The sequence below is a fragment of the Petaurus breviceps genome, unplaced genomic scaffold (genome assembly GCF_028583685.1).
Source record: "Petaurus breviceps papuanus isolate PSGF00001 unplaced genomic scaffold, PetGlider_PUasm1.0 183, whole genome shotgun sequence".
NCBI classification, from domain to species: domain Eukaryota; kingdom Metazoa; phylum Chordata; class Mammalia; order Diprotodontia; family Petauridae; genus Petaurus; species Petaurus breviceps.
In genome coordinates, this window is record NW_027185791.1 from 25,576,243 (window position 1) to 25,594,808 (window position 18,566).

The window sequence follows — 18,566 nt, forward strand, 5'->3', positions numbered from 1 at the left end:
CCTTTTAACCTGGTTTCTAATGGGCAGATGTGTCTATGCACTGACTTTAAAACATGCCACATGAGCTAGAGAAAAATAATTTTGAAATCTTCTTTCTAAGCAAGTTATAAGTGAGATCAGTTTACACAGCATTGCAGAAAAGAATCTCCTTAATGTTCTGCCTACATTGGTGATTGGGAAAAGGGGGGTTAGAAGATTTCTGTTATTGGAGCCACTGCTTTGAAATGAACACGGTTATAGAGTTAACATTAGTTAAAGGTAAATTTTCATACCTGGGCATAAAGAATAAAGGTAAAATAATTAGTTATAAATTTAAATCACAGTCTTTCTAAGATAGAAAAAAAGGTATAAAACAATTTTAGAAAAACTAGCACTCCATCTAATAGAAGCAAATAGTCACTACTTATAAATATAATTCATTGCAGCTTCCAATTGAAGACAGTAGAATAAGCTTGAGTTGTCATTAACTATTCATGAAATTTTCCACTTGGGAGAAGAAATTTGTAGTACACATCTGTACTAAGTGGAAGTTTGGCTTTAAATTTTCAACTGACAGCATAAGAAGTAGGTGAGAAGTACATGAAGGATGCTACAAAGGGGGGATGGCATGGGTAAAATAAAAACGGTGAGAAGACTCATGAGATATACAGCAAACTTGTACAATTAATAATTTAAAATATAATTATAATACAGCTTTTCATATTCTTAAAAATCTTTAAACAGCTAAGTGGTACAGTGAATAGAGAGGGCCCAGCTGGGACTCAGAAAGTTCAAATCTGGTCTCATACACTTATTAGCTTTGTGATGCTGGACAAGTCATTTAATCCGATTTGCCTCAGTTTCCTCATCTGTAAAATGAGCTGGAGAAGGAAATGGCAAACCACTCTAGTATCTTTGCCAAGCAAACCCTGACTGGGGCCACTAAGAGTCTGACATGACTGGAAGGAATAGAGAAGAACAACAAAATAATATTTAACACTTTCCTAACAGTCACCCATACTTCACAATCCAATTGCAAAATTAGCTCCAAGGAATACTTACCCACAAAGAGCTGACTGTTGAGCTGCAGAAGGATATGTCCATCGACTGGGGCAGGCTGTGATTTTGGTGGGAGCTGATCCACTTGAAGCGATGCTTCTTTAATATTTCTTTCAGCTCTGACATAGTGCCACTGATTGTCATTTAGGTGTGTAGGTGATTGCACCATAACTTCAAATGGTCCATTCCCCACATCAAATGAAAATATTACTTCAGCTGGAGCTAGAAATGGCAGAGGTGGTAGTGGCTCAAGTTATTTCACATAGATAGGAATTTTGTATCTTAAATCATAAGACGACTGTAAGGCAACAGAATACAGATTGTGCTATGCCTGAGTGGGGATTGGGGTGGGGTGTTTAAAATGCAGAAAAAAACATCCTAGGATAGAAAAGTGAGTCTTTTTTATGGAAAAGTTTGCTTCCAGAAAGGTTGTATTCAGATTTCATTTATTGCTAAAGATATTCACGTATCATTAGCATGAAGACAAATAAAATTTGGCGGTTTCATTTAAAGATGATTCATGGAAGCTAAAGAAAATTTTTGTTTTGTTTTTGTCAAACAATCTTAATTCCACTTAAATGATCTCTCAAATTTGACACTGGATAATTAACAGTAAGCTATAGCTCTATGAAATTTAAACAACTGGTTCACTCGGTCAAAAAATATCATCAATGCATTGCTTCAAAAAAAAATCATCTTCAAAGCAACTTTTAGTCTGAAATAAATACATTGTTTTCTTAATCAGGACCCAGTGGGATAATGAAAAGAATAGGTGTCACTGTTAAGACTGAGATGATTTTCATAGAATTTAAAGTGTTTAACAGCAAACTACTTTATTTCCTTTCTTGACTCTTAAATTCATAAAATTCTTGAGTTATAAGTACGTAATTAACAAATGCTAAAAGAGAAGGAATGGTTTCAAAATTAGGTTAACAAAGGGGCTGGCTTCCCAATAAAGTGAATCCCTTAGCAAATACCCTTTTGAAAGTATGGGACTTACAATGTAGTTCTATCCTTATAAAGTCTTTAATCCCCAGGTTTTCTAAAAATACACCTGATGAAGCTGTAGTCTTAAAAAAAAAAGACACATCTGCGCTAAGCTCTCCATGGAAGGTAGGGAAATGAAGGTATGATGTCTCAGTATTGAAGGAAGCTGAATTCCAAAATGATCCTGTTCCATCAAAGAAAAGATAAAAGAAAAAATGGAAGAAAAGAGGAAAACAAATTTAAGACTCAAAGTATTATAGGTATATATAATTAACATTTCTAGCATTTTCATAATGTTCCACACACATAAAAAAACTACTAGCTAATTTTTTTCTGTATTCTAAACTCATAATTCCATGTCACACTGAATAGCAAAACTAGTATGACCTTCCGAGGCCTCAGTTCCTTCATATGGAAAATGAAGGAGTTGAATTATGTGACCTCTAAAGTTTTTCCAATTTTAAATCTTTTCATTGTTAATTCTATTGCAGACCCAACACATGTATGGTAAAAATGTCCAACTAAATTCCTTTGATACTTATTGACTTCTTTCTAAATGAAAACTATCGGTCTAATCTCATTCAATTTGGCAAATGTACAAAGGTTCTTTGTTTTTAACAACATTAGGAAACTATTGGTGTGAGGTCTCCCCTCACTATCATATATGACAAAACATAAATAATGTAAATAAATCCAAAGGAATTCCTTAAGGCTCATAGAGATTAAATGACGTTTTCAGGCTCACATGGATATGGGATGTGTCTGATGTCAGATGTCGTGATGTCATAAATGTCGGACATGTCTGAGTCCAGTATTCTCCCCCTCTGTCACGCTGACACTACTCCTATTTAATTAAAACTCAAGAAAGAACACACTTGTTTGTGTCTACTCTTAAAATACTGTGAAAACAAAATTCAAAATAGGAAGGAGTCCTTTACATCACTCATATTTATGTCATGGAACTTTTTTTTTTAAAGACTGTCATGTATTGCCATACATATGTATGATATCAATGAACTCTAAGAAAGGGGGGGGTTAATTTGAGAATATGAAAAAGACTATGAAATACAATGTTATTTTGTATACATATATATGTAAACATATACATATATAGTTTCATTATCTTCACTTACTCACACATTCATTTTTATTGCTGTCTATTTGTGGATTCCCTATTGAGAAAATGTCATGTCAGCTTTGTGTTTTATCTTTGCATTGTGTTACAAATGATCATGTTGTAAAGCATTAAGATAAAATGTAATAACATATCATGAAATGACAGAAGTGACACTAGACTTAAGATCTGGCTGATAGACGGGGAGTATTAGGGAAGTAATGAACTGTGAGTCTATATATTCTATAAGGAAGAAATGTTGCCACCAGGAAGTTCTAGGGCCATCAATTATAAATGCAGATGTTCTAGTTTTAAACAACCTGCTCCATATACATTCATGATCCTAGATATGATCCTTCTATTTAAAGGATTTTTCATGGAAAAATAAATGCATTTTTATAAAAGGAAAAAGTTATATAGAAATAATTATTCACTTTATTATAAAAATACAGAATTAAGATCAACATCCATATTCTGCTACTGTAATCTCTTTAAAGTTCTTGTTCTGATGCCAGTTAACGTGACTTGTGACTCTTTCAATTTGTTAATTGATTTGTCCTGGAATTCCATATATCAACCAATCAATTCATCAGGAAGTACCTACTAATTATCTAACTATTGTTAGGCATTGCACTAAGTGGTGGGGCTGCAAAGATAGAAAAGAAAACAATGTCTCCTATCAAGAAACTTGCATTCTGTCGAGCAGGGAGATAGTTAAGTGCATAAATTATTATACACAAAGTACTATGGGGGAGGAGCTTAACAGTCATGCAGGTAAGAGAATTAGAAAAGGCTTTCTGTGAAAGGTGCTACTTGAGCAGAATTCTGAAGGAAAAGAGGTATTGTGAGAGGTAGTGGGATGATATGGAAGTTCTTTCCAGCAAAGGCAGATTAAGGACAAGTTATCAAGAGCTTTAGAATCTTAAATAATTGGGGAGAGGTCGAGCCACAATGGCAGCATAAAGGTAGGGACTTAACTAAGCTCTTCCCTTCCAAATACCTTTAAAAAATGACTCTAAACAAATTCTAGAGCAGCAAAACCCACAAAAAGACAGAGTCAAGCCATTGTCCAGCCCAAGACAAGTTGCAAGATTGGCAGGAAAGATCTTTTGTTCCAGGATGCAAAAGGAGCACATTCTAGCACAAGCTGTGCCAGGGAAGACCAGACAAAACCAGGAGCGGCCTCCTGGAGACTGAAGCAGAGGCTGCAGTAAGAAGTTTCCTCTCAACCCACAAATGCCAAAGACAACTTAGAAGGTCAACAGGAAACATCTGTCACACCTGGGTGTGAATGGTGCAGAGTCTAGGGCAGACCACACCTACACAGCCCTAGCCCCAGCAAATCAAGAGAAGGCCTTGGGAGTCATGAATCAGCAGTGGTACGTTGCTTTCCAAAGTTCTCAGGCCACAGACCATAAGGGGGTCAATCAATTGGTCCGAACGCAATTACAAGGGTCTCTCTGCTAGCCATGAGGCAGCATTCTGTTGCTTTGCCCAGACTCACATGTAGGTTGAAGACCTAGGTGGCAGTCCCAGGAAAAAAAGGCACACAAGGAGACCAGAGTTTGTAGCCACAGTGAAGAAAGAACCCTCCTCACAGTTCCAGGGAAGATAGGAGTGCTTGTGGTTACTCAGAGACAACAACACAGGCCAGGAGGGTAGTAAATACCTCTACTTAAATCACATCACCTTGGAAGAATTGAAAACATATGGGTTCCCAAAAGTATCTCTGAAAAGAGCTGCATAAAAACCCACAAAGCTTAGGACAGTGTGCCCTGCACCACGGAAGCAGAGTTCTACTTTTAAGAAGTTAAGAGTCGAGTAATAGTCTGGGAAAAGGAGCAAACAATGGGAAAAATTCTGACTATGAAAAGATACTGTGGTGACAAAGAAGATCAAAACACACACTCAGAAGAAGATAACAAAGTCAAACCTCCTACATCCAAAGCTTCCAAAAAAATATGAATTGGTTTCAGGCCATGTTGTAGCTCAAAAAGGATTCTGAAAGTCAAGTAAAAGAGGTAGAGAAAAAATGGGAAAAGGAAGTGAGAGCGATGGAAGAAAATCATGGAAAATGAGTCAACTGCTTGGTAAAGGAGACACAAAAAATACTGAAGAAAATGACACCTTGAAAAACAAACTAGGCCAAACGATAAAAGAGGTACAAAAAGCCAATGAGGAGAAGAATGCCTTAAAATGCAGAATTGGCCAAATGGAAAAAAAGAGGCAAAAAAAATCACTGAAGAAAAAAATTCCTTAAAAAGTTGAATTGGCCAAATGGAAAAGGAAGTATAAATCTCACTGAAGAAAATAATTTCTTAAAAAATTAGAATGGAGTAAATGCAAGCTAATGACTTTCTGAGAAATCTAGAAACAAGACAACAAAACCAAAAGAATAAAAAAAAGAAGATAATGTGAAATATCTCATTGGAAAAAACAACTGATCTGAAAAAGAGATCTAGGAGAGATAATTAAATTTATATCTATATCTATATATATGACTACCTGGAAGTCATGATCAACAAAAGAATCAAGACAAGACAAGAAACCAGACAAGAAATCATGAAGGAAAGTTGTCCTGATATTCTAGAACTAAAAGGTAAAACAGAAATTGAAGGAGTCCACTGATCACCTCCTGAAAGATCCCAAAATGAAAACTCCCAGGTATATTATAGCCAATTTCCAGAGTCAAGAAGAAAATATCTCCAGTATCCAGAAAGAAACAATTTGAATTTTGTGGAGTCACAGTCAGGATAACACAAGATTTAGCAGCTTCTACATTAAAGTATCAGAGGGCTTGAAACATGATATTCCAGAGGGCAAAGGAGCTAGGAATAAAACTAAGGATCATCTACCCAACAAAGATGAATATACTACTTCAGGGGATAAGATGGGCATTCAGTGAAAGAGAATATTTTTCAACATTCTAGATGAAAAGACCAAAAATTAAAAGAAAAATTGCCTTTCAAATGCAATTTGTAAAAGAAGCATAAAAAGGTAAATAGGAAAATAAATCATAAGGGATTTGATAAGGCCCAGGGGTCAGGAACCTGTGACCCCCAAGGCCACATGTGGCTTCTCAGTCCTCAAGTGAGGCCCTTTGACTCAATCCAAACTTCAAAGAACAAATCTCCTTAATAAAAATATTTTTTTGTTGAAGTTTGGATTCAGTCAAAGAGCTTCACTTGAAGACCTAGAGAGCCACATGTGGCCTCAAAGCCACAGGTCCCCATCCCTGTTAAACTGTTTATTCTCCTACATGAAAAAATATTATCTATAATTCCTAAAAACTTTCTCATTATTGAGGCAGTTAGAAGATGTATACATGGACAGAAAGCAGAGATGTGAGTTTAATGTGATGGTAAGATTATCTAGAAAAAAAAATTAGATTAAATTTTGAGAAAGAAGAATGCACTGGAAGAATGGGAAAGGGAGAGGTAGAGTGAGATAAATTCTATGATGTAAGGGAAGCCTGGAAGAGATTTTATAGTGGAGGGGAAAATGGAGGATGTGGGAAGGATAGCACATGAACCTTATTCTCATCAAAATTAGATTAAGGGGCAGCTAGGTGGCAGAGTGAACAGAGCACCAGCCCTGGAGTCAGGAGGACCTGAGTTCAAATAAGGCCTCAGACACTTGACACACTTACTAACCATGTGACTTTGGGCAAGTCACTTAACCCCAATTGACCTGCAAAAAGCAACAACAACTACAAAAAATAGCTTAAAAAGGGAATAATATACACATTAGTTGGGAATATAAATGATCTTACCATACAGGAAAGTTGGAAGGTAAGGGTATAAGAGATGGGTGGGGGAGCTGATAGAAGGGAGGGCAATTTGTGGGAGGTAAAATCAGAAGGAAAACACTTCTGAGAATGGACAGGGTAAAAGGAAAGTGAAAGTCGGTTAAACAGTGGTAAATAGGACACAGGGAAATACATAGTAATCTTTACTGGGGAAAAAAAAAATTTCATGGAGTCTCTCTGATAAAGATTTCATTTTTCAAACATATAGCAAACCAAACCAAATTTATAGAACTAAGAGTCCTTCCTCAATTGATAAATGGTCAAAGGATATGAACAAGCAATTTTCAGACAGAGTAAGCAAAGCCATCTAAGTTATATTTAAAAAGTTCTCTAAATCACTATTGATGAATTACAAATTAAAATAACTCTCAACTATTGTCTCACATCTGTCACATTGGCTAATATGACAGAAAAGGAAAATGACAAATGTTGGAGGGGATGTGGGAAAATTAAAACACTAATGTACTGTTGGTGAAGTTGTATACTGATTCAACCATTCTGAAAAGCCATTTGAAACCACACCCAAAGGTCTATAAAACAATGCATATCCTTTGGACTAAGTAATATCACTACTAGATCTGTATCCCAAAGAGATAAAAAAAAAAAAAAAAAAAGGAAATGTACCTATGGGCACAAAAATAGTTATAGCAGTTCTTTTGGTGGTAGCAAAGAATTGGAAATTGAGAGGATGGCTGAAGAAGCCATTGCATATGAAGATGATGGAATTCTATTGTGCTGTAAGAAATGATGAGCAGGATACTATCAGAAAAACAAGGAAAGACTTAGATGAACTGATGAAAAGTGAAATGCGCAGAATCAGGAGAACATTTACACAGAAAGTGCAATATTGTATGATGATCTACTACAAATAATTTAGCTATTCTCAGCAATACAATGATCCAAGACAATTCAGTAGGAATTAAGAGGAAAGGTGCTGTCCATCTCCAGGGAAAGAAGTGATAGAGCCTGAATGAAGATCAAAGATACTTTTTCTTTACTTTCTTTATTTTTCTTGTGTTTTTTTCTCTGATTTCTTTCAAAGAATTACTTATACAGAAATGTATTTTGCTTGACTACACATGCATAACCTATGTCAAATTACTTGCCTTCTCAATGGCAGGGGGAGAAGGAAAAAGCAAATTGGGAAATCAATATTTTTTTTAAAAAAGAACATTAGAATTGTTCTACATGTAATTGCAAAAAATAAAATATTAAATAAGATTTAAAAAGAGGTGAGAAAGTAAAAAAGACAAAAATGCTTAAAACACAAATGGCTCATAGCAGGCATTGACAAATCAAAATATGAAAGAGTATATGAATGCACATTATATTCTTTATGGGGTTGATACTTAAAATATTAAAAGCGTATCAATTTTTGAGACAATTGAGTACGTATTTCTTTTTCATCTCAGTTCTTCATTGAGCAATTTATTCAAAGCCTCAATCTTCTGAACAAAGTATGGCTTGGAATCATTCATATGGCTATTATCATCTTATCTGAAGTTTTTTTTTTTTTTTCCAGAGGTCACTTCTTGGTAAGAAAATAGCTCCTTGATCCAGGTGTTCTGAACCTCTTCAACCCATGCAATTGCCATGAAGTTCAGAAAAACACACATATCAAGATGACTGTTGAAAGACCTGCACTCAAGGAAAGAAACACAAAGCAGAAAAGGGAGCCAGAAACGTGAGCTTCAGTATCAGGCATATATGATGTAGGACATGATACAGCACGATGATAACATGGCAGCCAAATAGCTGCCAGAAGGAGAGGATACCTCCACCCCTGGATAGAAGTCTAAGCACAGGCCAGAAGACTCCTTATATGTTTGACAGATTGAAGAATGACTGCAAAAGAATTTCTCTCTCATTTTAAAATGCACTGATTGGGTAAATTTTTCCTTCTCAATGGCTAGTCCTTTGATGTTACCTTCTCTTACACTTGACAATAAGGCATGGATCAAGTATTAATAAGAAAACTGTATAATAATTCAAAAGTGAAATTCAAAAGGGACTAATTTAGAGGTTGTTACATCATCCCAAAGCTCATGTCCTTCAATCTCAATCCAGAGCACATGTTTCTCTGGAAGTGAGATGAATCTTGGGTACAGCAGATCAGGTGAGGATACCCCAATCACCGACATTACACACTCATGGCAGTTAAACATCTGCTTTTCCAGTGATCACCTTGGGAGTACTTTTTGGTACATTTGTCCATATCCTCAGTTCTGGAAAATGTCTCTGAGAAGCTAGGAAAATCATTGTGCTTCTTCTGCTAGTCATAATTATAACTTTTTAATTTTTTAATTGTGCATTCCAAATATTCTCCCTTCCCCCCTCCTGAAAATAAGAAGCAATTTGATATAGGTTACATATGTGTAATCACATAAAATATATTTCCACATTACACTAATGAATTTCAACAAAGCTTATGTAAGACAGTTACATAATGTTAATGGCCAGTTCAAAGAATAGCATAAAGAATAAAGAATAGCATAAGTCCATTCAACAAAGTTCTTAGACAACCTTCTAATTGCTGTGAGTACTCAGAATAATCAGAGTTGATGGGCTGTGATGGGAATGTAAATTTAAAGATCTTCCCTGCCCCTGGGCTAAAGTGCACCTAGTGCCTGGGGTGGGAGGCTTGTTTTTCAGTAGATACTTCTTGATTGGCCAGTGAGTCATTAAGGCTGTTACATTTTCTGAGCCAGGAGAAGGCTATATGAGCCCTGATGTGTAGCTTTGTTTTGGGGCTCACTTTGAGAAGTATTCTGTGATTTGATCAGATGAGATTCTGGGAAGCCGTTGTTGAGAGCCCCCCCATTTGAAAAACCCAGATGTTGAAACCCAGATGTTGATTTGGTATGGATGTAATTGTTGGACAGTTTGGAAACCTGTCCACTTGATCTGTTTCAATGACTTGATAATTCTGTCTGTGTATTCTGAAGTTTGGGGTGCTGACCTTTTTCCCCTGAACTAGGTAAATGATACATATCTGACTGATTAAAGCAAGCTTGTTAACCCATTTTGAGTTGCTTTCCTTTAACAAAGCAGATCTAAGAACCTGTGTTGGCAGCCACCCTGGAAACGCTGGGGTGCTTGCCACTACATGGGCTTGTCAATTATTTCCCCTGAAATACAAAGTTACATGAACTGTACAAACAACATTTTACAAAGTCCTCATGAAATAAAATAATTTCTCAAAAAAATACAGAAAAGGAAAAATGAGTGTTCCTCTTATAAAGAAAGGTGATTCTACAATAAGCACTCAGAGCATGTGGAGCTCTCCTAATAGAAATCTGAGATCAATTAGAAATCAACACTTTTACCCTCACATAAGAAAATGAAACATTTTGTATGAAAATTTCTCCCAGGGGACCCCTTAGTACATAGAACAACCTATACAAATATTCCCCCAATGAAGTCCTTTGCAATTCATAGGATAATTAAGATGGAGGTTAAGACAAAATCTGTACAGAGGTCATGTAACACGTAGGGCACTCTTGTTTCCTTCAATGGATTTTTCAAATCATAGGGCCTTCTAAACAGGGGTCTGAAATCAACTGATAAAACCAACATACTAGTTCAAAAAGCAAGTTGAAATGAACCCCAAATACAAATGGAGCTCCCAAAAAGGAATTAAGTCCTCATGGTGGGATCAAGGAAGAGATTATCCCTGTATGTAGCTGAAGTAGACCAGAGGAGTAGGTCATGGGAGATGAGGAAATTGAAGATTTGAGAGATTAGAGTTTTTGAGGGGACATCAATAATAAGGGGAGAAATTGAGGTAAAAAGGAAAACTGTGAGCTAAGAACTGAAATCCTGAAGAAATAAGAGAAAATGTCATGTGGGCTGATAGACAATCTATTAGGATCTTGATTCAAGTTGTAGTGGCGAATAAGGAGTATTTTAACTTACTCCACAAGAATAAGTTGATGGAAAAAAATTGCAGCCAGAGGGTGGCCCTGGATGGAAAGATGTTGGAGGGTAGGCAGGCAGCTGTGAGGGCAAGTAGATATAAGGAGCCTCAGAAGAAGGTCTAAAAATGAAAGGAAACCATAATAATACTGCATTATGCAATATACACTAAAATTCCCATTGAGTTTTAAGTTGTATATATGCTATATATGATACATGAACATTTCCTTGGGTGTTTGGATGAACTGGCATCATTGTAAAAATTTCAGAGACATGATAAAGGTCTATGTGTTTTCAGACCAAACATCCTTCTCAATTTGCGATTCCAATGCTTCTTAGGAAAGTACCCTTTGGGAATATATTATGCTATTTGAATAAGAACAGCAACAAAAGACCATAGTGTCTACTAAATAATGAGAATAAATTCAACCCCTGATATATAGCACATACGCTTTCTATGAAGTTATACAAGAGATTGACAAAAGGTTTACTAATAATTCCTTCAGGAGATTGATTGATTATAGAAAAAACCACCCCGAGGGTGGGGCTGGGCACAGATGGAAATAGCACTGAATAAAAAGCTGGGATACTTACTTTCCATTGCTGAAATGACCACAAGATAAAGGCAAGTCACTTCACCCTTTGGATTCTAATTTGTAAAATGGGGTTCTTAATATATTCACCCTATCTATCTTCCTCTGATGGAATCGCTTTGAACAGTGTTATATTGAATGTGAGATATAATCAGGGGTGAGAATTACGTAACATTAAAAATTCACTGATATTAAGGAATTAAGAGAACAAGACTGAGAAAGGCAAGGGACCTTGGCGATCATCTCATCTCACTTCTTCATATTATATTGGAGGGAACGGAGGCCTGGAGAAGTTAAAACCTGCCTGGCCAAAGTCACACAGGTAATAAGCTGATGAGCTAAGATTCAGCCTCAGATCTTCTAACACCAAACCCAGTATCTATTTTCCACTATAGCACATCATAGTGTGAACTGATGAAACAACTGAATTACAATGTGTTTTCTCCCTAAATCAATGTTTTTGTTTTTTTATTGAGACTATACATACAGAAGAAACTAGTGTTAAAACTTGTCACAGAAAAAGATGACAGTAAGGGACTTGTCTCAGTGAATAGATTTATGATTAGCTAACTGATTGTATGCAAATCAGTGTTTTGAAAGTACTTAATGCTGCTAAAAATAATCTATCCCCTTAAAGAATTTGTTTTTTAGAAGCCTGTTTAAACTACATGCTTAGCAAACTCTTCCTTTACAGATAGTATAAAAAGGGAGTCTTCCAGTCTGCCCCACATAATTGTGACCAGTTCAGGACAGAACCTGAATGATGAGGCTTTATATAATAAATTATTATTTATAGATAGTGTTTATATAGCACTTTAAGGTTTGCAAAGCACTTTACAAGTATCACTTGTTTATTTTCATAGCAATGTTGGAGGTAGATGATATTATTTTACAGGAAAGGAAACTGATGTGGACTGAAGTTTAATGACTTTCTGTCTGACAATGAGCTAGTAAACTTTTGAGGTCAGATTGCAACTCAGGTCTTTCTGACCCCAGGTTTTGTGCTCTATCTACTCCATCCAGATGTTATAATAATAATATTAATAATTATTGATAGCAATTATAAAATATTCATTTATTTGCAAACAAATATTATAAATAGATATAGTAACCTATTATTATAGGTAATGGTGTATCGCTGCTCTCTCCAAAATCACTAATGATCTCCCAAACTGCCAAATAAAGTGTCCTCTTCTTTGTCATCATGCTTTTCTGTGTGTGTGTGTGTGTGTGTGTGCTTTTCTGGAGGGGGGAAGGTAGGGCAATTGGGGTTAAGTGATTTGCCCAAGGTCACACGGCTAGTAAGTGTGTCAAGCGTCTGAGGCCGGATTTGAACTCAGGTCCTCCTGACTCCAGGGCCGGTGCTCTATTCACTGGGTCATCTAGCCGCCCCAGGCGTCATGCTTCTTGACTTCTCTGCAGACCTCTGACACTGTTGCCAACCCTCTTCTTAATCCTCCCTTCTTCCTAGGCTGTTAGAATCCCAGTCTCTCCTGGTTCTCCTCCTTGCTTTCTGACTGTTCCTTCTCAGTTTCCTTTGGTGGATTCTAAACCAGCTCATGCCCAATAACCAGATGAGCTCCACAGGGCTCTGCTCTGTGCTGTCTTCTGTCGTCCCTTTATACTGCTTCACTTGCTGACCTCCTCAGCTCCCATGAATTTAGATGTCATCACTATACTGATAAATCTCAAATCTACTTCACCAGCCTGACCCTCTCTTCTGACCTCCAGTCCTGAATTTTCTGCCTTTCAGACATCAGACAATTGGATGTTCAGGAGAGATCTTAAATGTGGACATTCGATATGTCTAAAGTGAATTCATTACCTCCCTCCAATAACTCCCCGTTGTTGCTGATGGCATCGCCTTCCGTTTCCTCTGACTCCATCCCTGACACATCCATCACTTTCTTATCCTCTCCCAGAGCCAACCTTTTGCCAAGGCTTGTCAGACTCACCTCTGAATAATGTCTCCAAATGTTTCCTTCTCTCATTTTATGCCACCGGCACCCCAACACAGGCCTGTATCACCTCATGCCTTGGCTACTACAATAGCCTGTCGGTGGGTCTGCCTGCCTCGGGTCTCTCCCCACTTAAATTCATCCTCAATTCATCTGCCAAAGTGATTTTCCTAAAGTGCAGGTCTGACCATGTCACCCCAATACTCAATAAACTCCAGTGATTCCATATCACCTCTAGGAACAAATACAAAAGCCTTTCTTTCAAAGCTGTTCATAACCTACCCTCCCACCCCCAAACTTTCCAGTCTTCTTACACTTTACGCCTCCCCATGTAATTTTCAGCTAGGGGATAACAAGTCACTTAACTTTGCTTGCCTCAGTTTCCTCAGCTGTAAAATGAGCTGGAGAAGGAAATGGCAAACCACTTCAGCACCTCTGCAAAGAAAACCTCAAATGGGGTCATGAAGACAACAATTCTCTGCAATCCAGTCACAAAGTCCTCAGTGGGGTCATGAAGACAACAATGAGCTCTTGAATCCAGTGACAAAGTCCTCAACAGGGTCATGAAGACAACAATGCGCTTCAATCCTTGGACAAAGTCCTCAATGGGGCCATGAAGACAACTACTCTCTTCAATCCAGGGACAAAGTCCTCCTTGTTCTTTGATGAACAAGACACCCCATCTCTTTGTCCCAGATATTTCCTTTGCCTCTCCCTCATGGCTGGAAAGCTCTTCCTGCTCACCTGGCTCTCTGACTCCTTCTGGCTTTCCTGACTTCTTCAAGACCCAACCAAAATTCCATCTTCTGTAGGAAGTGCTTCCCAATACTGTACCCCTTCATTCTTCCCTTTGTTGATTATTTTCTACACTTCCCATACATGCCGTGTTTGTACACATTTGCCTGTTGTCTCTCCCATTAGACTGGGAGCCCTTTAAACATGGTCAGTGTTTTGACACTCTTTGTATTCCCAGCATTTAACACAGAACCTCGTACATTATGTCACTCCATCCTTTTGGTCATGCCCAGATTTGAGCTCAGGTCTTCCTTACTCATGACCCAGTAATCTATCCTCTGTGCCACCTAACTGCTAGGCACATAGTAAGTGCTTAATAAATGCCTGATGACTCAAAAAAAAGTGTGGTGGGTAGCTAGGTGGCACAGTGAATAGAGCACTGGCCCTGGAGTCAGGAAGACCTGAGTTCAAATTTTACCTCAGACACTTGACACACTTCCAAGCTGTGTGACCTTAGGCAAGTCACTTAACCCCAATTGCCTTGCCTTAGCCCTCTAAAATAAATAAATGGATAGATAGATGGATGACTGACTGACATTAACTTGTGGCTAAAGTAAGTCAAATCATGCATCCAGTTGATCAAAACGGAATAGGAGCAAGGAAAGAGGACAATTCTTTTCAGTCTTACTGAAAGAAAGAAAATCTACTTTTTTTGTTATTTTCATTTTATAACTTATGATTTATATAAATGATTTTACATTATTTCCATTTCTGTGAAAGGCATTTTAGATTCTGAAAGAAACTTGGAGAATAAAACAGGAGTTTTAAAACTGAATTATTTGAAAGTCAAATGCTATATTTTCAGATTTTTAAGCCCCATAATGATTTATAGTAGAAAATAGTTGGAAATCCAAATTATCATGTATAGGGAAGAATGAGAACTTGGAAGAATACAATTCCATGCATAGAGGAAATTGACCATTTTGGTTATAATCAGTTTTTGTAAAAATATGCATTATTATCCCTGTCAAAAAACATAGAGAAGAAAAGAATATTCTCTTCTAAATTCTCAACGAATACTCAAAAAATCTATTTTAATTTTGAAATTTGGACTAGGCGGTTAGGAAATATAGGAAAGGTAGACACTGACTGTAGTCTAAATCATACTTTTAAACATTTAAGACTTATAAAACACAAACTAGTGACCATAACTTTTGAAATGGAAGTATTTCTGAGCTTATTGTTATATAGAGCAAGAGAATTTGGAGATGTTCATCACTGTACTGGCCACAGGTTAGAGTATTTTTGGTCATGGAAATTTTCAAAGACCACCTACCCTGTAACAGAGGGTGTACCTGATATGTGTCAATTGAGGGTATGCCAAACACTGACGAAATCAGAGATCCCTGACATACTGAAGTATAACTCATTTTATTTTTTCCAGAGCACAAATATATTGATTTTTACAACTTAACACTTTTTATTTGCTCTTGTTTTAATAATTTTAGTACCTTTTCTTTACTGGAAGTATCATGATATATAAAACAGCAGCAGCAGTAGCATGATATCCAAAAGAAAAGGTGTGTCTCTGAAAATCATATCCAGGCATTACTTTGCAAATAGATGGATATAAAGAATAAAGGAAAATGTAGGTTTTCTTTTTTTAAATAGAAAACACTAAAAATTAGACTGGTAGGATGTATACAAAGTGGTCAGCCCTCTTACAATAAAGTCAAATAAAATCTTTATATATGACTAGAACAATTCATGAGAATTCTCAGAGCAAAATATATTCATGAATGTTTTATTCTTATAATTGCTTCTAGGTTAGTGCATAAATATTTAGATACTATATTAATAGCTAATAAATAAATGTACATACATTCAACTTGATTATTTAAAGACAGATTACACATGGATACTTAGGTTTCAAATTCATGTTGGCATAAGTCCTTAATTTCATTACTGCTATGCCTGATTACTCTTACCCCTACAAGGAACCTATAATGTTAAAACAGCTAGAAGGAAAGAACTTCTGAAATAAAGCATTTGTATCTCACTCTAAGTGAAAAGAACAGTCAACAAAAATAAAGAAAAAAGAAAAAAATAGTTTAAAGAACATATATTTAGGATTAGAAGATCCCTTAAAGGGAGTTTAGTCAACCCTTTCATTTTACAGATAAAGAAACCAAGACTCAGAGAGGTAACTGAACCACAGTATAAAAATATAAAGGGTACAAAAACTTAAATAATGATTTTAACATTATACAAATTTAAACATTTTTACAGCTACATGTTGACAGCACGTGCACTCCTTCAGCAATACGGAAACAACTGAGGTTAATACTGAGCTAGAAAGAATTAAATAAATTGCAGACATTGCTAATAACAGTTATGAGTCATATATTAATAGAATTAAATAATTTAAGTGGAATTTAAGTGGAAAGGAAAATTTGTTATGAAAGTTAACTACTTTAGGTATACTTTTTATATCAGGGATTGCAAAGATGATTCACCCAATAAATCAACCAATAACCATTTTTAAACAGCTATTATTTTCCAGGCACATTAAAATGTTAAAGGGTAAATTCTGTGATGATTCTTGTCATTGTTATCATCATTGCTAACATTTACATCTTCTTACTATGTGCCTGGCATTACGATAAGTGCTTTACAATTATTAGCTCCTAAGGGTTAATTATATAATTATCATTTAAAAGGTACTATAGAAAAATAAAGAGCTGACCTCCCAACTCAGAAGAAATGGGTTTTTGTTCTGACATGTATTTAGTGCATGATCCCAAGTAGGTCATTTAATTTCTCAGTAATCTAGGAAATTCTCCAGGACAACAAGCTGTAGGGAAAAGGTCACCAACATAGTGGAGAGCTCCAAGTGAGGTTTTCACAGCAATAAAATAACAAGTTCCTATATTGCTATTTCCTGAAATTGTTTTCACTTATTTTCCCCTAGATTTTTCTGGTAAAAATTGTCAAGAACTGTACTTTCTGGGATGTTAACAGTAATCATAAAACATGTAATTATTCATTTTACCCAACAAGCATGAATTCCTGAATAATTCTTGGTACAGAAACTGAGATTTCAGATTAAAATATCACAAGTCTAAAATAATAGGCTGCCAGGTTTGGAACCTCGAGTGTCTTGGAGCGGATTTTCATAATATAACCAACATTTTCAGTTTGAAGAGTTCAGATCTAGTTTTCCTAATTATTCAATTTTGAAAATCATGCCATAAGAGTGAATTATTATATTATGCTTGTTTTAAATACTTTTCAATTTATTTTTATCTTTCACTAACCTTATTCGAGGTTTCATTATATACACTGAACCTCAAGTTTTGATGGGTCTTAACAAACTGAACACGAGCTAATAGTAGCTCCAATATCAACATATGGAAGATAATATAGTCTATATGGTAAGACAAGGGATCATTCAATTCCTAGAGGAAAAAAAACCCATGTATTTTGGAAGGTATAGTTTTGGTTGTTGCTTAGTTATTTCAGTTGTGTCCAACTCTGTGATGCCTTTTGGGAGTTTTCTTGGTAAACACGATCATCATCCTCTTCCTCTTCTTTTCTCTCTTCTCCTCCTTCTTCTCCTTCTCCCCCTTCTTTTTCTCCTTCTCTTTCTTCTTCTTCCTCCTTTTCCTTTTTCTCTTCTTGTTCATCTTTCTTCTATTCATGGATCTATTCCTGGTCCTCTGAAGTTTGACATTTTAACAATATTTTAAAAAATATTTTGTTAATGACAAATACGACATGTTTAACAAGTTTTCTGATAACAGAAATGGAAAGGTAAGTAAAATAATGAATGATCAAGTCAGAATTCAAAAGGTCTCAGTAAGGTAAAATGTAGAAGCAATTCTAATAAGATGCACAAACTATATCATACACATATTGTTCAAAATATAGATTTTGCAAAGAAAAGATGTATGAGGCATGGAAAAGAGTTTATAAGAAAAAAAGGTTCTCAGGGATTTTAGTGGCCCTCAATTTTATTTTGAGACAAGAGTGCATCCAAAAAATCTAATATTGATGATGACTGCATTAAGAGAGAAGCATTGTACAAGATGAGGAAGGTATATATGAACCCTAATTTAGCTGTAAGGGTATGTTCTAAGAATGTTCCAGTGTATTTCCGTGATTTTACAAATATTCATAAATGGCGGCATAGGACATTAGTATTGAACACAAAAGTCTACTATCACAGTACATTTTAGCTCACACAAGGGAAATTGTAAAAACTTACCCTAGATGCAGAGATATAGAAAAATGAAGCTGGAGAAAAGCAAAGCAAGTAAATACAGCTACCAGGAAAATTTCCAGACCTCAGTCGGGACCTCAGTCATAATTATCTTTAGGTTATAACATGAAATTAAATTCCAAAGAGCTCCAGAGAC

General features: G+C 36.1%; 1 protein-coding gene across 1 annotated transcript in view; it reads right to left on the minus strand.

Annotated features, from left to right (window-relative positions):
* Positions 1 to 18,566, minus strand: part of CNTNAP4 (contactin associated protein family member 4) — a 598,489-nt gene that overhangs the window by 49,223 nt on the left and 530,700 nt on the right. The window contains exons 16-17 of the mRNA XM_069088042.1: positions 2,039 to 2,209; positions 1,042 to 1,260 (exon numbers count right to left, since the gene is read on the minus strand). Coding sequence (XP_068944143.1) covers positions 1,042 to 1,260; positions 2,039 to 2,209 — 390 coding nt within the window. The remainder of the gene's footprint in view (positions 1 to 1,041; positions 1,261 to 2,038; positions 2,210 to 18,566) is intronic.